Here is a 23212-nt window from a genome sequence, read left to right as displayed (position 1 = left end):
GCATTTCACACTGTCTTACCATCGGTGCACTATAATGGCTATATAAATTCCATCCAGAGTCTTCATTTAATTAACTAGCATTCTTTGAACAAAAATAAAAGTGCTGTTTTCATAGGGGAATAAAAGCTGCATGAAGTGAGTGTGAAAGAGACAAATCATCAAATTAGTTATTCTTCATTGCAGCTATGGAGAATTCTCTGCCCCTCCTCTCTCGCTTCAGAGGCAATGTATTTTTTTTTCTAGTTTGACTGAATGGAAACTGGGGAATGATGTAGCCGCCTCCAGTGTGTTTGAATACATTGTAATGGCCACATCCTAAGCTCATGCTGGGCTGATCACGAATGCAAAAAAAAAAAAAAAAAATTACGAGTGACTTTTTGTTATGGCCTAGTAGCCAAGCTCGTGCCCTTTGAAACTAGAATGTCAGGGTTCGAATCCTCAGTAGGCTCCCTGCTAGAGGCTAGGGTTGTGATCTTGAGCAAGCTCATTTTGTTGTGCTTCAGTTTCCTATCTATAGAAGGAGGGTAGTAATAGGGCAGACCTGCACAGTAGCATGCAGGTTAGCTGAGCTGATGGTGTAAACCACTTACAACAGTGCCAGCATGGAGAAGCCATCATCTCCTGCATGCAGAGAAACAGTCTGAGGTGACCGTGACCAGGTTGTGACCCTGGGGACTGACAATCACCTGGCTGAATGGACCAGAGTTTACTTTCCTCAGATAATTCGTTCTAAAACTGGCCTTTTATTGTAAGACAGTTACACTGAAATGATATTCTTTGCTTCAAGGGTTTAGTAGGCAGTTAGTTACCCTTATCTCTCCATCTTGCACCCCACTGCCAGATTTAGCTTTCTAAACTGTGTTCCCCTATCATTTTCTTCTCAAAAGGTTTCAAGACTTCCTCAGGTATGAGTTGCTGTCTTCCATGTTATTTCTCTCCTTCTGACCCCCTCCCTCTCTCTGACCTTTTGTGTTCCATCCGTCTTCTTCAGGAACCCTTTCAGGAGTCCTGGTGGTGCCCACGTGGGTTAAGGGCTGGGTTGTGAACCCATCCCTGTGCAGAAGACAGATGAGGCTGTCTGCCCCTGTAAAGATCTAGTCCGGGAAGCTCTAAAGAGCAGGGATGCTGTGTTCTGGAGGGCCATTATGGGTTGAAATTGATTCATTGGCAGCAGGTGGGATTTAGGAACACACTCCTCCATTTTAACTGGTCTTGTTTCATATCTCAAATGTGTCTCACTTCTTGCCTCTCTTCCTTTGGTCATATTGTTCTTTATGTCTGACATACCCTCCTCTCTGCCACTTATTAAAACCACAACATTCGAAGTTGAGTCCAAAAACAGAGGTATCTTTTATCCACTTTGTATTCTTGTCACACACATATCATAGTTCTCTGGACACCGCAGCTACTAAGTTAATGTTGCTAATGATGAGAAATTATCCAGATAGCTCATTTTCAAACTATATTTAGAGTCCAAACACTTCACACCACCTCCAGCACTATCACCTTGTACAAGTTATAGCTACCTTTTCCTGTTTCTCTCCTTCCTCTCCCTGATTCTGCCTTGCACACCATTTAATACAGCAGCCAAAGTAATTCTCTTAAAATTTAAGCCAGACCTGGTTGGCCAGCAGTATGGCCAACTGGGGACTCTTGGGCCCAGAGTCAGTGACATAGCCACAGAGGACTAGAGTGGAGAGTGAAGAGTCCAGCTGATAAGAAGAGAGGGCATATGCACAAGAACACCCATACTTGCAGATAATACCCACTTGACCAGACTTCAATGACTGGATGATCAGAGCTCAAACAGAAGAAGAAAGATAAGGGAAAAGAGAGTAATCTGATACAATTTGATGAGCTTGACCTATACCTATGGATGCAGTAGCTCAAAAGAGGGAACAAATCCTTACAGCAAGGATCATTCCCACCCCCTCCATACACAGAGTAGACAGGGATGGGCAACTTGGACATTGGCTACCCAAAATGTGCGGGGGGTGGGGGGGCTTCAAAGACAAGAAGTGACTGTCTTACAAGCTTTCAAGAGGAAGACTAGATTCAGAGGGCGTGAAGGAGGGTAGAATCTCCACTGAGTAGTATACAATCTGTCTAGGTGAGGCTGATGAAATGAAATGTGCATTCATCTCTTGTGATGTAATAGTGAATAATTGTTATCAGGACTGCTTGTGAGGGTTGGAAATGTAAAGGTAGATGTTTTGTTGCAAGGAGGGGAGCGATTAACTTTTCAGCCTGGGAGCGGAAGTCCCTGAGACCATCAAGGGAGAAGAGCGGAGAGCGGGACCCTACCCAGAGAAGCAGTGATGTCTAAGATGGGGGCAGAGACGATGACATGGAGAGATGGAACTGCTGGAGACTTTAGATCCAGAGAGGGAGAGGGGCTGTGTGCTGATTATTGGGAGGCAGGCTTGTAGTGTATACCCTTTGGTTGATTGATGATGCATGGAGGGGATTGTAACCATAACAATGAAACGATATATGATAGGTTGAATGTAAAACTAATGTTCTCCCATGTAAACTATCATATATTTCACAATAAAACATTAAAAAAAAAAAGAAAAGAAATAAAAACTTCTCCCGATAAAAAATAAATAAATAAAAATAATCTAAGTCAGATCATATCACTTCTCTGCTCAGAACCCTCTGATGACTTCCCATCCCGTCCGGAATAAAAGCCAAAGTCCTAATGATGGCCTAGAAAGTTCCTTGAGATCTGCATTCCACCCTTGCTTCACCCTTTCCTGTTACCACTCAGACCTCATGTGCTACTGTTCTCAACATGTGCTGAACAGGTCTTCTTACAGTTCCTAAGGATGCAAGGCACGTTCTCAGAAAGCATCTCCTGGGACTCTTCAAGCCTCCATCCCCCTTACCCCATGTCTGATCAGATAGCACTGCAGTGAGGTCATCCCTGACTTACAGTCTAATTTACTGTTTCCCCCAACTAGTATAGAAGTTCTGAGGTGGAGAGAGGCATTTTTTCTATTCTGCTCAATTCTGTATCCCCAGTACCTGTAACAGAAACTCACACATAAGCACTCAAGAAATATTTAATGTGTGAGTGAAAAAATTGACCCTTAAGAATATGTCTTGAGCTTGTTGAACTTCATATGTAGTTAGGCTTAAACCAAGAGTAAGTGTCCTATCACAGCGCCAAGAAAATTTAAATAACCAGAGTTGAATATTAGCCATGGCCATTGGAGCAGAGAGTTCTATTTCAGACAAGAGTTAATCTTCATTCTGCATCAAGTAAAGGAAACAGAGATGGTTTACAGTATAATACCTGCTGTGTTAGCTTGTGTCAGTGTCTTGGGGGACTTCTTTGGCACAGTACCAAAGTACCAAGTAAATTTTAAGAGAGTAAGTAGTTTTGATTACCCTGCCCTCTTCCTAAGGAGCTCTGGTGTTGCAGTGGTTGAAGCTCTTGATTGCTAACCAGATGATTAGTGGTTCAAACTCACCAGCTAGTCCTCAGGAGAAAGATGTTACAGGCTGATCCTATAAAGTGTAATTGCCTTGGAAACTATATGGGGCAGCTCCATCTTACAGAGTCAGCAGTTAGTGTCCTGTTATTAAGGTGGAGGGTGTAGTATGGTGGATTTGTTTTGGTTATTTAGAGATAGAATGACTTGGAGCCAGGCAGACCGGGGTTCAAATCCTGTCACTACTTTGTGCCCTTGGGCAGGGTTTGTTGTTGTTATGTGCCATGGAGTCAGTTCCGACTCATAGCAACCCTGTACAGGGTTTCCGAGGCTGTAAATCTTTAAGGGAGCAGAAAGCCTCATCTTTCTCCCGCGGAACAGCTGGTAGTTTCCAATCTTAAGGTTACATGACCTCAAATCTATTTGCTCATGTATAAAATGGGTTTTAGTAGAGTCGTTTCCTCAATCTTGTTCTAAAGATTAAGAAATGCCCCACGGCATCTGAGATGCAGCATGTTTAATAAATGCCTCCTACAGAAATAACTATAGATCTTGCTGTTGAATTCTGCCTTTTGGTTTGAATCAATAAGGAGGAGTAATCATTAGATTACTTTGGTCCCTGAGGCTTGGTCTATGTAGAAGCCCTGCAACGCTCTGCCAACTGTCAGCAGCATCCTGTGAAGCCACCAGAGCCTTCCTTAGCACCTGAGCTCTACCACCTACTTGAGTTTGGTTGTTGTTGTTGTTGTTAAGTGCCATCGAGTCGGTTCCGACGCACAGCTACCCTGGATAGGGTTTCCGAGGAGCGGCTAGTGAGTTTGAACCGCCAACTTCGCAGTTCAAACGGCTTTGCAGTCTGGCGCATTAACCCACAGCGCCACAACAGGGTAGTCGCCTCCTCTTTTTATCTTTTGAACCAATTCTTTTCTTTTCTGTTTTCCATGGTCAGTTCTCTTCTTTTTCCTTATTTTCAAAATGTTCTCCTAGGTGTATAAAGTTAGAGCTTCCATTACTGAAAACCACCTAAGAAACCTACAAAGAAAAACTTAGTGTTGTTGTTGTTAAGTGCCGTCGAGTGGATTCTGACCCATAGCGACCCTTTACAGGGTTTCCAAGGAGCAGCTGGTGAGCTTGAACCACCGGAAAATGATAAAATAACACGAGTACTAATTGTGAAGTGAAGAACATCTGTGGATTAAGTTGATTTTTGTTGTTGTTCCTTTTAAACATTATAATCTTTAGGAAGCTAAAGCTGTCGTTGAAGAAACAAGAGCCCTACGACGTCGGATTCACCTCGCTGAAGCTGCACAGAGGCAGGCTCACGGAATGGAAATGGACTATGAAGAAGTAATCCGCCTGTTAGAGGCCGAGATTATTGAGCTAAAGGCTCAGCTTGCTGATTATTCTGACCAAAGTAAAGTAAGCAAAGCAGTTCTCTCTTCTAGTTACCATGGTTTCCTTTCCGTTGTCATGTATCCTGTTTTCATTTTCTTTTCATCTGCACTTCTAAACTAGGTCAGTGTTTGTCTTCTATTATTCAGTGATGGCATGATGTGCTGTGAGGGAGGTAACATAAAGGTTGCTAGCCTTCCTTTATCCAGACAGTTTTGGGAATGGAAAAGCATGTATCCCATTTTATTTGGGTCATTGGTCAACAGTGTACAACTCAGGCATTAAATCCTAGAAGTATTTTACATTTAATTGATTACATCAGCTTTCTCTTTTGTGTCTAAATTTGCTACTTTGTCTTAGGAGAGTAGGCAAATCTAGAGATGGGTTTTGCTCTTGGTTACAGCACTTAAGGAAGTGTGAAAATGAAATCATTTTTGCCCCATGCTCCAGATAATTAATTCGTGGGAGAAACTGAGTTTGAATTTAAGGTTTGTTGTTGTTTTTATTTTACTCTTTTCCAATTTCATTAGAAAGATCCTAAATGCTTTTTAGAAGGCCATGTGAACCAATGTTTTTTTTTTTTTCATATAAAACTGTAATAGGTATCTATACATTGTTCTTCACTGGTGTAAGGGAGAATACTGAATCAGTTAAGGTAGATGTTTTATTTTTGTGGAGTTTCTTTACTTAAAACCCTTTTTGACTCTTCCTGTCATATTTCCAAAGAGCATAAAACAATTTGTTTTTATTTCTGATTATTTGATTTAAATACTTTAAATTTACTAAGGAAAAATGAAACATCTTAGAAAAACAAAATATAAGAGAAAATCTAAACTTTTCTTTGGTTAGCTTTCAAGAGACACTAAAGCATTTTTGTTTCAAAAAGTTTAAATCTGTCCATTTAAACCAGTTCTGAAAGAAGGCTGAACTTTCTATCATTTTGATAACACCACAGGAAAAGGAGAAGACATATTGAGAAAGCAGCAGGAATTGAGAATACTACATATATTTATTGTTTTTGGAAACAATGATACCATATGATTATGGCACATGAGTAATTTTAACCTGTTTCAGAGAATAATTTAGATATTAAAGTACTTTCTAAATAATAGACTTACTTTTGAAGGGGAATCAACATTTTAAGAATAGTTTCTTTTTAAAATAATATAACTTTCAAGACGGTCACCTGACTTTTTAAAAAAATTCAGATTATTTGGAGCTCTTTCTCCTTGTTCCTAGCTGTGAAACAGTTTAACCCTAAATTGTCTAGCAATAAAATGAATCCACTTCGTCTCTTTTTAGCATAATGGGAATTTCATGTCATTCTCATCAGCGTCCTAAGCGATGACATTAACTATCTATAGAAATAATCTTCCCCTCCCCTCTGCAGATAAAATATGTTACATGTTGTTCTCAAGATTCAACGAGAAAAGACACACAAAGCATCTAAGATGTCATGTGTTTAATAAATATCTGTGGACATTACAGCCTACGGAAATAGCTATAGATTTTGCTGTTGTCATCTCAACATTTTCTAAAACATTACCTATTTTAAAAAAGACAGAGAGAGAGAAAGGAATTTTTTTTTAGTAGTTTAAGATAGCTTAAAGTGAGATAATGACCAAGAGGTGACAAGATCTTATTTTTAAGATGCCTTTCGTTTTCATCCAATGTTTTCATTTTGTAGTTTAAATGTGTTCCTTATATTGGCTGCCTTTAACTAATTTACCTTTTTTAAATCCAGTTTCATCTTGTAAAATAAAACACTGTCAGTATCTTTGAAGACCCACAGTGTCCCTTCCCAGTTGTACCCCTCTCCTTTACATGGAGTACAGTGGCTTTGTAGGATAAACACTGGACTAAGAACCACTCAAGATCACCAGTTTAAGCCCACCAGCTGCTCCTTATAGGAGAAAGTTGAGGTTTTGTGCTCCCACAAAGATATACAGCCTCAGAAACCCTAAAAAGAATCATTATGACTTGGAGCCAACTCAACAGCACTTAACAACAACAAGCTTTACACTCAAGGGGCCCTGATGGTGCAGTGGTTAAAGCTCAGCAGCTAACCAAAAGCTTGGCAGTTCAAACTCACTCACTGGTCTGTGGGAGGAAGATGTGGCAATCTGCTTCCATAAGATTACCCAATGGGGAATTTCTGCTCTGTCCTATGTTGTTGTTAAGTGCTGTCGAGTTGGTTCTGACTAATAGCAACCCCGTATAGACTTTCCAAGGAGCAACTGGTGAGTTTGAACCACCAATATTGTGATTCAAACCAACCTTGTGTCCATTGCTTTTGTAAAGTCTCTATAAGTCAGAATCAATAGGACAGTAGGTGGTTTCCTTTACCCTCAGAGACAACCACTTTCCTATATTTAATATTAATCATTTTCTTGATAATATGCAAGGGGACTTCAAAAAATTTGTGGGAAAATGTTCACTATTTTTTTAGGCTCAACATTCTTTCTTGCATCTCATTCCTTCTTACTCAAAGCATTCCTTTTTTTCATGAAGTACATCCTTTGGAAATTAATTTATTAAGCATCTGTCGATAATAACCTTCTCCACTTTTGTTTATCTTAAAAACATCTTTATTGAACTCTTATTCCTAAAGTATGTTTTTGCTACATCATCTAGAATGTTAGGTTGGCACTGAATTTCTTTCTATGTTTTTATTCATTAGTTATGATGTAAGCCAGCTATCAATCTGCCATTTTTTTGCAGACAATCTATTGTTTCTTTCTGGATGATTATAAGATCTCTTTATCTTTGATGTTCAGCATTTTGACTATGATGAGTCATGGGTGAATTTATTTTTATTTATATTACCTGGGATTTGGTGGGCTTCCTAAATCTGAGGAGCAGTGTCTTTTGCCATTTCTGGAGAACCCTAAGCTATTATCCTGAGCTCTGGTGTGGCACTGTGGGTTAATGCGCCAGACTGCAAAGCCGTTTGAACTGCAAGGTCGGTGGTTCAAGCTCACCAGTCACTCCTCAGAAACCCTATACAGGGTCGCTATGGGTCAGAACCGACTCAACAGCACTTAGCAACAACAACAGTTGTTCTTTCAATCCTTCTAGACACTGTTTGTAATTCAGATTAGATGTATGCTAGGTCTTCTTCTTGCTGTTTGTTTATCTCTTACTCTTCCTTTCCATATTTTCAGTTTCTGTCTTTGTACTCCTTTATTAGAAGTTTCTTTACCTCTGTCTTCCATTTCACCTATGCTCTTTTCAACTCTATCTAATATGATGTTAAATCCATAAATGGACTTTCTACTTTGTGATCATATTTTTAGTTTTTAAGAAATTGATACCTCAAGTCTATTTTGATAGTTATTTGTCCCTTTGTTATGCTTTCATTTCTCTCATTTCTTAAAAATATTAAACTTACTTACTTAAAATTCTTGATTTAGCCCTTCCAGTGTGTGCTGTTTTAATAGATATGCTCCTATGAATTGTTGGCTTCAGCTGACCTTCTTTCAGTGTAGTTTATTTCCTCAGATGTTTAGTGGAGTGTGTGTTTGTTTGTTTGTTTTTGTTCTGAGTTCGAATTCTTTGGTACTTTAAATATGGGAAATCTTTGAGACCTAAGTTTATAGTATATTTCTTCAGCGAAGTTTTGTGTTTGCTTCTATCAGCCAGGGACCAATTTAAACTGTGTTGATTTTGTGGCCACACAGGTTAATGTAAGTTCTGGTCCTAGACCTGCATGAGAGGGGGCTTGTGTTTAGAAATTATTCAGGTGAAACTTTTTTTTTTAACCCATTGTACCAAGCCAAAATCAAATACATACCTCTCTTAGGTTGATTCCTTCCTAATTTACCCATTAAATGTTCACTGGTTGCCATTTGTACCTGGTGAAACCCAAAGCTGTAGGTCACTAGGGATCAGCAGATACAATCAGAACAAGCAGATACAATTAGGCTGCAGGGCTCTCTTAACTCAGTGGTTCGCCCTGCTGGTGCCTGTCTTCATGGATTCCCTTACTTCCTGGCCATCTCAACTTTCCATTGACTTATATTACCTTAAATATATGTGTATATGTAACTTACAGTTGGAGTCTCAGTGTGGATCTGTAAGACAAGCACTGGACTGCTAATCGCAGGTTCGGTGGTTCAAACCCACCAGTCGCTCTTTGGAAACCCTATACAGAGTCACTGTAAGTCAAAACTGACTTCACAGCACTTAACAACAGCAATTTACAGTTGTGCTGTAGTGATGGGCGTTTCTGTCAGCATATGGTTTATCATGTTTGCAAAATAATGACAATAACCTGTGCATTATTTAAAATACGCTTTACTGTAAGAATAAATAAAATAATATGTAGCTTATAAAACTTGAAAAACACCTGTGCATTTTGAGCATTTAAATAATTGAGTGCCTCCCTCCCCCAAAATCAGAAGATAGAGAGCAAATGAACGATCTGGTAATACTGAATATTAGTTAATAAACACTGAAAACAGGAGTTACTGTTGTAAAATTGAAGACATGTGTAAGATGCTTGTTTTGATGTCTCTGTCCAGGAAAGTGTTCAGGATTTAAGGAAAAGAATCACAGTGCTTGACTGCCAATTGCGAAAATCAGAAATGGCTTGTAAAACTTTGGAAGCATCCACTGAAAAACTTCTTCATTTTGTAGAGGTAAAGTTTCCTGTTACCATTATGCTATGTTCAAGAAACATATAGGCATGTAGCATACGAATAAATCCCACATTCTGTGGTAACGAACAAAACATTTTCTCCACTCAAAACAACAATGCTGACCTATTATCAGATTTTAAATTGTATAGATGTTTATAGGTCAGCTAATGTTGAATAGATCATTAAAAGAAATCATTGGTACAGGATAACATGAACCCAAATATTCTCTATATTTTTGGGGTTTTATAAAAAATTGTTTTATTTTCGTTGTTGTTGTTGTTGAGAATATGCACAGCAAATGTACAGTAATGCAGCAATATCAATATGCACAATTCATTGGTATTGATTATATTCTTCAAACTATGCAACCATTCTCACCCTCCTTTTCTGAGTCTTTACTCCCTCATTAACATTAATTCATTAACCCCGTAGTTCCCTATCTAATCTTTTGAGTTGCTGTTGTCAGTTTGATTTCCACACAGATAGATCTTAAAAGAACACAAGGCTGACTTTCTCGTTAACTTAAGCTGACCTATTGTCTGGTTTCAATGAATATTTTCCTAAAACTCTTGAAACTATGTAAATACTACTTGATAAACATTTACCCTCTAAAGAAATATTTCCATATGTATAATATGCCTTAGTAGAGTAAAATGTTAAATGTAATTGGTTTTTCTCCCCTCACATATAGAGACACTTGTTAATCAAATGGGACATGAGGCAATATAAATATTAATTAAGCAAGAAAAGACATATTTTTACACCATCAAACTTACATATCTTCTGCACTGTCTTGTTTGTCACTAGGCTATTCAAGAAGTATTTTCTGATAATTCGGCTTACTTACCAAATTTAAGGTAAGAATAATATCTAAGTGCTTTCTGCAGAGTATAACCACTGATTAAATTTTTCATCTGATCATTATGATGAAAATACCAAAATATCTTAACCTAGCCTTAAGATGCTGTATATCCTACTTGATGCTATTGTTTAATATCTTTTAGAAATAGGTACAAGAACACATTGGTTTTGGTCCCACCTCTGCAAAGGAATTTCAGGACTACTTAGCCAGTCAATAGCCAGGCTATTGAGTCCCTGGGTGGTGAAAATGTTTCACTTGTTTAGCTGGAGTTTGAAAGGTTGGCGGTTTGAGTCCACCCAAAGGCCATTCAGATGAAAGTCCAGGTGATTTGTTTCGAAAAAAATCAACCATTGCAAACCCAATGGAGTCCATTTCTATTCTGGCACACTTGGGGACACCAATAATTGGAATCATCAGGAGAGTAACTGGTTTATAACCAGTTTGAGTGGCATGACCAGTTAAGCATGTAATTAATAGTCAAAAGGTTGGCAGTTCAAACAACACTGAGAGACGCCCAGGAAGGCAGGCCTGATGACCTGCATCCTGAAGAGCTGGAAAGCCCCATGGAGCAGTTTACTCAGCGCACATGAAGTCACCCTAAGTCAGAAGGCAACTAGAAACAATTCAGTCCTTTCTCATTAAAATAGAGGCAGAAATCATCTATCATGTCTTCCTCCAGCATTCGGTAAAGATGAGATTAATGTGAAGTTCTTGAAGCGTGTTGTAATTGAGTTCTGTTGAATGGATTCCATCTCATAACAATCCTATTATGTGCAAAGTAAGCATAAACCAAACCAAACCCAAATCCATTGCTGTCCAGTCAATTCTGACTCATTATGGCCTATAGGACAGAGTGGAACTGCCCATAGGGGTTCCAAGATGTTACAGAAGCAGATGGCTCCGTCTTTCTCCTGGGAGGTCTGGTGGCTTCAAACCACTGATATTTTGGATAGCAGCAGCTGAGAGCTTAACTATTGTTCCAACAAGCCTCCTTAAAGTAAGCGTGTGGCTGCAGTTAGGTGCCATGGAGTCAGTTCTGGCTCATAGCTACCTTCTCTAGGGTTTCCAAGGAGCAGCTGGTGGGCTTGAACCACTGACCATTTAGTTAGCAGTCTACTGCTTATCCTACACTGCCACACCAGGACTCCGAAACGACGTCAACTATGTATGAATACAGTTACAAGTCCCGTGTTGACTGCTAAAGATTGTTAAAGCAAACAGAATTTTGGGAGACATATTTATATAATTGGTTGCTTTCATTTTTATCAGCAAATATAAATAAATATTTATTCACATTATGCTTCAAATTTAAATGTCTTACTTGTTATGTGCCGTCGAGTCAGTTCCAACTCATAGCAACCCTGTAAAGGTTTTCTGAGGAGCGGCTGGTGAGCTTGAACCACCAACTTTACAGTTCACAATGGACACTGTAGTCCAACACATTAACCCACAGCACCTCATCAGCTCCTTACTAGGAGCTACAAATACACTAATAAGATTTTTTACTTCAGATCACCTGTTAATGGTCATCACCTGTTAATGATAGATGATGAAACACAAAGATTCTGTGTGCACATGTTCAAAGTGGTTTTTTTGTCATCTTATAAGTAGCTGCCGCTAGTTCTTGATACATTTTCTACATCTATTACATTTTCAGAATCATAACAAAACTGTGCCCTTTGCTCTAAAAACAGCAGTTCAATAAAAGAAGGTGATTCACTGCATTTTTCTTTTTTAAGTTTTTTATTGTGGATTGAGTGAAAGTTTACAGGGCAGATCATCAGTTTTACTTTCAACAAATCATATACCTTGTTTCATTATAATGATTATAATCCCCTCCATGTACCATCAGTTAACAGCATTTCTCTCTAGTCACTTTAGCTTTAAAAAATAAATAAATAAATAAACCACTCAGGCATATGTAATAATTTACACCTACAAAGGGCGCATTCTGCAAGTCTCCCTCCTGGCCACCAGTTCTTAGTCCTTCAGTTCCCATGAATCTAGAGTCCTCAGCCGCTCCCTCTCTCCATATCCCCACCTCTGCCTCCATCTCTGATGGCGCTGCTTCTCTACATAAGGTCCTGCATTCCGCTTGTGTGCTTTTCTCTTGATGGTCCTAGGGTCTTCTGTTTCTGTACTGTAAGATAACCACTCCCATTTTTGTTACAAAACTTCTACCTTTACAATTGTGACAGTTGCAATTAGTCATGATAACAATTATTCACTATTGAATCATATGAATCTTATCCCCATCTCCTTTCACCAGACCCATCTAGACAAGATTAAAACTATTCAGTGGGGACCCTTTCTTCCCCTACCCCATACTCTTAAACTAAACTCCCTTATAAGCCACTCACTTTGTGCCTTTATCACCCCCTCATTTTATGTAGCTAGTGTCTAAGTTGCCCGTCCCTATCTACCCTATGTATAGAGGAGCTAGCACTGATACTTGGTGTGAAGACTCCTTCCCTCTCTGTTGGTATTTAGAGTTACTGCCTCCATGAATATAAGTCAGGTTCATAAAATTGTAGCAATTTACCCTTGTTTCCTTTATCAAAAAAATTTTTTTTTGTAATCTTTCTCTAGTCGAGTTCTGATTATCAAGCTATCGAGGCAAGTTTGGGTGTTCTTGTGCATCTTTCATCATTTCTTATCTCTCAGCTCTAGCCCCTCTGTGGCTATGTCCTTGTCAAGTGTTCCCAGGTTTCACCACACTTTGGACCAACCAGCCCTTCCTCTTCTCTCTCTCATCTCCAGGTCAACGGGAGTCAATAGACTGTGGTTGAACTCAGCCCATTTCTTCATTGCTGCCTTTCCCTTCTACTCACCCTAGTCCAGTGTAGTTGCCAGCAAGCTTACATGCCTGTTTGTGTGTTACCTTTGAGTTTCAGTCTTAGTGGGGAGTTTGTCCTGAAGGAACTTGATTGCTTGCCTTGATATCTTCCTGATGAGTAGCTTGCTTATTCTTGTAGTAGCCAGTCATGCTGACATTTTTGTTTTGGGTTTTTCCTGATGTTTTTTCTTTGAAGATGTATCTTCTGTCACTATAGCTGTTCCAGGCAGGTCTGCTTGTCCTTTCTAGTAGGAATGTCCCACCTCAGAATGTTCTGGATGGGTCTCAGGATTCCACCTAAGGTTCTATACTCTGTAAAGGCTTTGTAAGAGGCCTATTTCACTAGGCAAGTTCTAGAACCCCTTTTAGGTATTCCAATTAGTTATAGGCTGAAGACGGGCTTACAAGTTTTCTCTAACCATGTTTCCCAACATTCCTTTCTATCCCGCTCAAGTGTCTATTTTACAATAGTAGGCAAGGGAAATCAATATTCATAAGACAGTCAAGCATTTTAGTATTATTTTCCCTCTTCAAACTATGCCTAGTACCTTGTATCACAAAGCTCTGTTGTTCCAAGGTTGAGCATGCATTACTGTTTACCTCTATCCCACTTAGCCCATGCAAACCTGTCTCAGTGTTCCCCTATCTATCTTGTTCTTCTGCCTCCTCCCCCCTTCTTGTATTGCCCTCCCCAACACCCAAACGAAACCCCCCACCCCAACCCCACTGTTGTGGTTACCTTATATTCCATTAATTCTTCCCTCCATTTAAGATAGTCTATTTTATCCTGTAATCTACCTGACCTTCTTACCACCTGGATCTCTGTTCCTCTGTATTTACCTTCTTTCAAATTGTAATTGTTTTGATCATAGGCTGACCTCCCAGATCCTCTGTTCTTACAATTTTATTCTGTTCTTGACTCTTCCATTTGTCGATTGAGTTCCAGGGGATGCTGCCATGTACGTCATTCTGTAGTTGTTGTCTGTTCTTGTTGGTTCTCAGTCCACAGAACTTCCTTTAGTATATTTTTCATAGCAGGGATGGTTTTGGCAAAATCCTTTAGTTTCTGTTTATCCTGAATGTTTTGACTACACCATCGTATTTGATTGACTGCTTTGCTGGGTAGAGGATTCTTGGTTGGCAGTTTTTTTTCTTTCAGGGTTTTATATATGTCTCCCCATTGCCTCCTTGCCTACATGGTTTCTGCGGAGAGATCCAAACTTAATCTGACTTGCTTGCCTTTTGTATGTAATGCTTCTGTTTTCCCTAGCTGCTTTCAGGATTGTCTCCTTATCTTTGATTTTGAAGCTCCTGATTATTATATGTCTCGGTGATTTTCTTTTGGGTTCTATCCTTCCTGAGGTTCATTGAGCTTCTTGAATGTGTATCTTTTCACTTTTCAGGATGTTAGAAAATTTTTCTTCCAGGAGCTCTTCAACTATCTCCTCCTGTGGACTTGTGTGATTCTTCCTGTTCTGGAATGCTAATAATTCTTAAGGTATTTCTCTTCATGTTGTCCAACATGAATCTTAGACCTTCTTTGGATTTTTTCATCCTTTTTTCTGCTTGCTCTCCTATCTTAGTGGTATTGAGAGATTTGTCCTCCAGTTCACTAGTTCTGCCTTCCATCTCTTCTGTTCTACTCCTTTGCCCTTTCATTGTATTGTCTATTTGTGATATTCTATTATTATCACTTGAACCTCTTTCTGTAGGTTTTGAATTGTTTCCAATGCTCTATCTTAATTGATTGTTCCTGTAGCACTTTCCTGACTTCTTCTTTATTTCTCAACTCCATTGTATAGTGTTTTGAAACATTTTATAATCATTTTTCTGAATTCCTTCTCAGGCATTTCCAAAGCCTGCCCATATTCCAGTATGGAGTGTAGGTAGATCTATTTCCAGCTCATTTGCCTCAGTCACTTTATCTTGTGTTTCTGGACATGTGCTGATATGGTCATCTGTTTCTGTTTTTTGGCCATATTCAGGAGTTATCTGTGGCATTAATACTTAGGTGGGTATGTATTTTGGTATTATGCTTTCTGATTGCCTCCAGGTAGATGTGATAAGGAGATGGGCTTCCCTTTTCACTCTTCTTCCTGAGAAATTTCAAGATGCCACTGTTGTTGGTCATTGTGATGCATCCTTATTATAGTGTAGATTTCCACCTAACATTTATTGAAAGATCTGTAGTTGTTCATCTTGAAGTTCACTTAATTTAATATTTTATTGCTTATAATGTTTTTTAAAATTATTATCCATTCTGTTAATGGAGTACTGTTGTGGCATTGTAGGATAAGCACTGGGCTGCTAATTGCAAGGTCAGTGGTTCAAACCCACCATCTGCTCCTCAGAAATCCCACACAGGTGGCAATGAGTTAGAACTGACTCCACGGCACTTACCCAAAAAAAGAAAATTCTGTTTATAAGGTAACTACGTGTATTCCATGATGACTCTTTTTAATAAAATGTCAAAATACTCAGCAATCAGGTGCTCCCTGTCAGGAGTGATGTCTCCTTCCTTCCCCTGATATCTTTGTGACCTTGACTAAGAATTCCAAAGTTCTGATGTTAAAAATGAAGATTAAAAACAACAGATTAAAAGTCAGAACCTATTCTTGCTTTAAACTACTTCCTGGAAAAAGGTAACTTTAAAAAGTACAATAAACAACTTTTCACTCAGTCTTAGAAAGTTCAACATGAGTACACTGTGTTTCAGTCTTTTTACTATACCGTATCTTCCTTAATAAGCTACCTAGTAGCATAATGGGTTACACATTCGGCTGCTAACTGCAAAGTCAGCTGTTCAAGTCCACCAAGTCCTCTGTGGGAAAAAGATAAGGGTTTCTGCTCCCATAAAGAGTTGCACCCAAAGATTGAGCCTCATACAGGTTCCCTATGAATCAGAATCAACTCCGCAGCACACCACTACCACCACGATCTTCGAAGATCATTGGCCATTCTGCATAGAGTAAAGGCTGTATATTTAAATGTGAAACTGATACTTTAGTTTCTTTATGAATGAATATCATTATGCTTAAGAAGATGGTTTGTAAGTAATTTTATTTCAATTAATTTGTCTTTTTACAAGTAAAAATTTTAGCATAAAACTGTTTTTGCAGTAAGATCTTGCATTCTTATATAAGAATACATTCATTTCAAGTGGCATTTACATTTAAATAAAGTGATACAAGTTATTTAGGGGCAACAATGGAAGTGTGTAAGAGATAATTTTCTTGATATGCATAAGCATATTGAATTTATATTTAATATTACTGCAAGTAATGGTAAATGTTCCATAAGTTTATGTTTAAATAGTTCATTTGAATTTTTATGAAAGGTAAATACAAGGCAATATGTTAGCAGGGAGCCCTGGTGGCATAGTGGGTTACACGTTGGGCTGTTAACTCTAGGATCAGCGGTTTTAATCCACTATCAGCCCATGGGAGAAAGATGAGGCTTTCCCACTCCCTTAGAGATCTACAGCCTTTCAAACCCCATACAGAGTCGCTATGAGTCAGAACTGACTCATCAACTGCAACAATCACGTTAGCATAATGTAAGCACTCACAAATAAGCCTATTAGATTGTTTAGGAGGTGGGTCATTCTTCTATTCCTTCTTCCGTATAAATTAAGTCTACTTAATTCTTAAAATATTTTTGTTTATTGTATAATACAGAATTGAAGACAGAGATAATGTTTTTTTTGTGAATTATTCCCTTTATGGCTATAAGAGGAGCAGCCCTTTTAGTACAAAATCTATACACAGTCACTATGACGACACTTAACAACAACAACAACAAGCTAACTGAAAGGTTTAAACTCACCAGCCACTCCTCAGGAGAAATGATCTTACAAGAATTCAAATTTAGCAAAGGTATATATTAACTGGAGTCCTGGTGTGGTGCTGTATGATAAGCACTGGACTTCAAGGTCGGTTTGAACTCCTCAGGAACCCAATACAGGGCCACCATGAGTCAGAACTGACTCTGGCACTTAACAACAGCAAATACTAATTATTGTATAATATATCCAACTTTCTTTTCCTCGTAGTGAAAGAAGAGCTGTGTTCTCTTCTCAGACATCCCTCGCACAACTGGGAAGGAATGGACGTAATATCCCTGCCACCCTGATGCTTGAATCTAAGGAACTGGTTAAATCTGTCCGTGCCATGCTTGATATGGATTGTAAGTGTTTGGCAATTTTTGCCTTTTTTTTTTTTAAACTTAACAAAACGAAAAGAGGAACATTTCAAGTATGCAGTTTCATTTAATTAAGCATATTGGTAACCTGCGAGTGTAGTGGGTTACAAGCTGGGCTGCTAACCACAATCTTAGCAGTGTGGATCTACCAGCTGCTCCATGGGAGAAAGATGAGGCTTTCTGCTCCTGTAAAAATTCACATCCTCGGAAACCCTTTACAGGGTCACTATAAGTTGGGACCGACTCCATAGCACACCACCACCACCAAAATTGATTGCTAATTAGTAGATATGTCAGTGTACTGATTGTACAGGGATAATATGTGTTTTCTTGAAAATGCTAACAGTGGCTTCCACCTGAAGATAACTGACCAAAAATATGTCTTTACCTCCCCTTCCATTCAATGGCCTTTTGAAATAGTAGGGAAAAAAGTATGAGAACAAATCCATAGCAGCACTGGAAACCTAGAAGGATGAAATTAACATGTGAGACATTTTGAACAATATACAACAGATGGAATAGGATTGAAAGTTCAACCCAGTTGAGCAAAAGATCCCGTAACAAGATGCAGACAAAGGACAATACTGTTGAAACAGTAGATAGTACATGTAGTGCCTTCGGAAAAAATTCCATGATCCCAGTCTAGGCCAACTGGGAAGAGACCTTGGGAAAGCCCACAAGGTCATTAATTAAAGGACTGCACCAATTCCCCACTCTTAGGGTTTCTGACTCAGGCATTTAGTCTCTGCTAGGGTCCTGGTGTGGCGCTGTGGGTTAATGTGCCAGACTGCAAAGCCATTTCAACTGCAAGGTTGGCGGTTCAAGTTCATCAGCTGCTCCTCTAAAACTCTATACACGGTTGCTGTGGGTTGGGATCAACTCGACCACACTTGACAACAACAACAAGGGCAAAGAGAATACCTCCTTCAAAGAACTGCATGATCTGCCTGTAGACACCCAGAGTCAGCAATGGGTCAGAAAGAAGAGAAAAGAAAAGAAAAGCTCTAAGTAACTTCCAGTATCCCAGCAAGCAAGGAGATCATTAAAGGAAGTCTCTGGTAGCATAGTGGTTACGAATCGGGCTGCGAACCTTAAGGTCAGCGGTTCGAAACTACCAGCTGCTCCACGGGAGAAAGATGAGGCTTTCTACTCCCGTAAAGATTTACACCCTTGGAAACCCTATACAGGGTCGCTATGGGTCGGAACCGACTCGATGGCACACAACAACAACAATAACAACATGTGATTGAATACTTCCATCTTACACTCCTCCTATCTCTCAGGCATCTTTGCCTCTTCATGGATTTCAACTCCCTGGCATTCTGGTGTGGTGGCACTGTGGGTTAATGCGCTGGACTGCAAAGTTAATTTGAACTACAAGATCAGTGGTTCAAGCTCACCAGCTGCTCCTTGGACACCCTACACAGTATCGCTATGGTTCGGAACCAACACGATGGCACATAACAATAAACAAGAACCTTACCTACTCTTTGCGTGGTACTATAGGATCAGCACTAGACTGCGAACCATAAGATTGGCAGTTCAAACCAACCACCTGTTCCTTGGAACCCCTATACAGGGTCGCTATAAGTTGAAATCAACTTGATGACACTCAAAACAACAACCATTTTTTAGGAGTTCTGGTGAGGTGCTGAAGGATAAACGTTGGACTGTTAACTGCAAGGTCCATGGTTCAAACCCACCAGTCGATCCTTCAGAACCCTATACAGAGTCGCTATGAGTCAGTACCTAGTCAATGACACCTGACAAAAACAACAGTATAGCAACCCTATGCACAACAGAACGAAACACTGCCCAGTTCTGTGACAACCTCACAATATTGCTATGCCTGAGCCCATCACTGTCACCACTGTGCTAATCCATCTCCTTGAGGGTCTTCCTCTTTTTCTCTCCACTTTACCAAACATGGTATTGGTCCCTGCTGATAATGTGTCTGAAGTACGAGAGACTAAGTCTGGCCACCCTGGCTTCTTCCAACATAGATTGGTTTGTTCTTTTGGCTTTCTATGGTATTTCAATATTCTCCTTCAACACCATAACTCACAGCATCAATTCTTTATGGTCTGTCTTATTCACTGTCCAACTTTCACATGCATATGGGTTTATTGAAAATACCATGGCTTGGGTCAGGCACACCTTAGTCCTCAAACTGACATCTTTGCTCTTCAACATTTTAAAGAGGTTTTGTGCAGCACATTTGCTTAATGCAATGTGACATTTTAATTTCTTGACTGCTACTTCAGTCTTGTCTCCATTTATATGGATGTTGTTCATAGGTCCAGTGGTGAGGATTTTTGTGTTACATAAAGGTGCAACCCATACTAAAGGCTGTGATCTTTGATCTTCCTCAGTAAGTATTTTAAGTCCTCTTCACTTTCAGCAGCAAGGTTGTATCATCTGTATATTGAAGGTTGTTAATGAGTCTTCCTCCAATTCTGATGCCACATTTCTTCATATAATAATAGTTTCTTGGATTATTTGCTCAGCATACAGATTGAATAAGTATGGTTAAAGAATACAACCCTGGCGCACACCTCTCCTAATTTTAAACCATTCAGTGTTCCCATGTTCTTTTTGAGCAACTGCCTCTTGGTCTATGTACAGGTTTCTCATGAGCACAATTAAGTGTTCCAGAAAACTCATTCTCCACAATGTTGTCCATAGCTTATCATGATCCACATAATCGAAAGCCTTTGCGTAGTCAGTAAAGCACAGGTAAACATCTTTCTGGTATTCTCTACTTTTAGCCAAGATCCATCAGATGTCAGTATTGATATCCCTCATTCCACATCCTCCTCTGAATCCAGCTTTAACCTCTGGAAGTTCTCTTTCAATGTATGGTTGCAGCCATTTTGTATTATCTTTATCAAAATTTTGCTTGCATGTGATACTAATGATATTGTCAGATGATTTCCGCATTCCATTGGGTCACCTCTCTTACAAATGGGCACAAATATGGATCTCTTCCAATCAGTTGGCCAGGTTGTTGTCTTCCAAATTTATTGACATAGATGAGTGAATGCCTCCAGTGCTGTATCAGTTTGTTGCATGGTTTAAATTTGTATTCCATCAATTCCCAGAGCCTTGTTCTTTGCCATTCCTTCAGTGCACCTTGAACTTCTTCTTCCAGTATCATTGGCTTTTGACCATATAGTACCTCTTGAAATGGTTGGGCATTGACCTTTTTTTTTATATATAGTGACTCTGCGTATTCCTTCCTTCTTCTTTTGATGCTTTCTGCATCATTCAGTATTTTGCCCGTAAAATTCTTCAGTAATGCAAGTTGAGGATTGATTTCTTTCTTCAGTTCCCTGAGCTTGAGAAATGCTGAGCGTATTCTTCCCTTTTGGTTTTCTAACTCCAAATCTTTGTATATTTCGTTATAACATTTGACCTTGTTTTCTAGTCTGTCAGTGTGTCGTATTGTGGTGGCTTGCATGTTGCTGTGATTCTAAAAGCTATGCCACAGGTATTTTAAATACTAGCAGGGTCATTCATGGTAGACAGGTTTCAGCTGAACTACCAGACGAAGACAGACTAAGAAGAGTTGGACTACTTCTGAGTATTTAGTTACTGAAAACCTTATAAACAGCAGTGTAACACTGTCAGCATCAGAAAACAAGAATACTAGTAAGGAGAAATAAAAACAAAATGTCTCCAATTAAATAACCTGCAAATCAGTAGGTAAGTGTTTGAGCAGAGCTATAGTAGGAGACGTTACGTAGTGTCAGACTCTTGCACCTACACTGAAAATCACCATGTGGGTAACAAGTACGAATGTAGACTGATACAGGTGCATCATGGTGTCAGTTCAAACAGAATGAGCATATTACCATCAGTCACATGAGTTTTGGAAATGATGAACTCTTGGCAGAGTTCTGAACAAAAGAAAATACAATCTTCTGAACAAAGGAAATTACTGTGTACATGAACATACACAGTAGTTACAAACCTAGGATATTCAATGTATATGCAACTACTAAATATATGTTAAAATATTTGGGGGCTTATCTGTAAAATTGAGCTAAGTTCCAGGCTCAAATAAGTAAAGAAACAAGCCTTTTGGTTGTTGTTGTTGTTAAGTGCCATCAAGTCAGTTCCGACTCATAGTGACCCTGTACAAGGTTTCCAAGGCTGTAGATCTTTATGGGAGCAGAAAGCCTCATCTTTCTCCTGCGGAACAGCTGGTAGTTTCAAACTGCTGTCCTTGCGGTTCGCAGCCCAATTCATAACGACTACGCTACCAGAGCTCCTTAGCTGGGACTAATTGGAGCACCTACCTCTATGGGTTCCCTCCAACATGACAGTCTCTGGGTAGTTAAATAACTTGCCTGGTAACTCAAAGTTCTAGGACCTGTGTTCAGTGAGTTCGATAAAAATATAGAACAAAACAATCACAGGCCTTTGTATACATATCACCTTTTATGATCTACTTTGAGAAGACATCCAGGCAGTAACATCATATTCTGTTTCTCAGTGCAGATGCAAGGGCTAAGAAGGTAGGTTCCACCGCTGGGATGGGATGTACCACTCACGTCAGAGAAGAGCAAGTGAGTCGGGAATTATTATCATTGCCAGTTTTAGAGACTTAATCTGCCACCTTGGCAGTGGTTTGGTGGTTGTGTGCCACCGAATCGGTTCCAACTCATAGTGACTCTGGATGGGGTTTAGGAGTTTCCTTGGCTTTAAACCTTTATGGGAGTAGAAAGCCTCATCTTTCTGTTTTGAAGCAGCTGGTAGACTGGAACTGCTGACCTTGCAGTTAGCAGTCTAGTTCATCACCCACTATGCTACTAGGGCTCCAGTTTTCTGCCTTTGTTGTTGTTATTAAATGCCATTGAGTCAGTTCCAACTCAGTGACCCTGTATAGGGTTTCCTATAGGAGCAGCTGGTGGTTTTGAACCACTAATCTTGTGGTTAGCAGTCTAGTACTTATCCTTCAGCACCACACAGGACTCCAGTACATATTAAATATAAGTCAATCTAAGTCATTTAAACTGGGATAGCCCTTTAGATGTGGTATATTAGTAGAGGGTTGTGTCATATTTTATTTGTTCATGAACAAAACAAGTTGCCAGTCTTCTGCTGGTTGTATTTGTGCTGGTCTGTACCATTCCATTATCCCTATACTTTTCTGTGCTTAATTTCCTATGCTGAATGCCAGAGTTTATTTATTTGCTATTAATATATAGATAGATAGATGGTGGTGGTGGTGGTATACCATGGAGTGGGTTCTGACTCACAGCGACCCTGTACAGGGTTTCCGAGGCTGTAAATCTTTACGGGTTGAGAAAGTTTCATATTTCTCCTGCAGAGCCATTGGTAGTTTTGAACTAGCTGACCTTGAGGTTAGCAGCCTGACTCATAACAACTATGCTACCAGAGCTCCTTAGGTAGATATTGTTGTTGTTAAGTGCCATTGAGTTGATTCTGACCCATAGCAACCCTGTATAGGGTTTCCAAGGAGCAGCTGGTGATCTTGAACCACCGACCTTGCAGTTCAAATACGTTTGCAGTCTAATGCATTAGCTCACAGCGCCACACCAGGACTCCTTTAGCTGGTTCAAGCTCACCAGCTGCTCCTTGGAAACCCTATACAGGGTCACTATGGGTCGGAATCAACTCTATGGCATGTAACAACAACATATGCATTAGAAAATTGGACAATGAATAAGGAAGACCATAGAAGAATTGATACATTTGAGATATGGTGTCAGAGAAGAATATTAACCATGGACTGCCAGAAGAACGAACAAATCTGTGTTGGAAGAGGTACAACCAGAATACTCCTTGACTCCAAGATGACCAGACTTTGTCTCTCATA

General features: G+C 39.5%; 1 protein-coding gene across 1 annotated transcript in view; it reads left to right on the top strand.

Moving 5' to 3' along the window:
- Window positions 1-23212, top strand: part of STXBP4 (syntaxin binding protein 4) — a 213336-nt gene that overhangs the window by 98604 nt on the left and 91520 nt on the right. Inside the window, exons 11-14 of the mRNA XM_006832411.1 lie at window positions 4680-4856; window positions 9353-9469; window positions 10277-10326; window positions 17219-17352. Coding sequence (XP_006832474.1) covers window positions 4680-4856; window positions 9353-9469; window positions 10277-10326; window positions 17219-17352 — 478 coding nt within the window. The remainder of the gene's footprint in view (window positions 1-4679; window positions 4857-9352; window positions 9470-10276; window positions 10327-17218; window positions 17353-23212) is intronic.

This window comes from Chrysochloris asiatica, unplaced genomic scaffold (genome assembly GCF_000296735.1).
Source record: "Chrysochloris asiatica unplaced genomic scaffold, ChrAsi1.0 scaffold00007, whole genome shotgun sequence".
Classification (NCBI taxonomy): domain Eukaryota; kingdom Metazoa; phylum Chordata; class Mammalia; order Afrosoricida; family Chrysochloridae; genus Chrysochloris; species Chrysochloris asiatica.
Note: the sequence above shows the minus strand (reverse complement) of the source record. Positions and strands in the feature narration are given on the sequence as shown.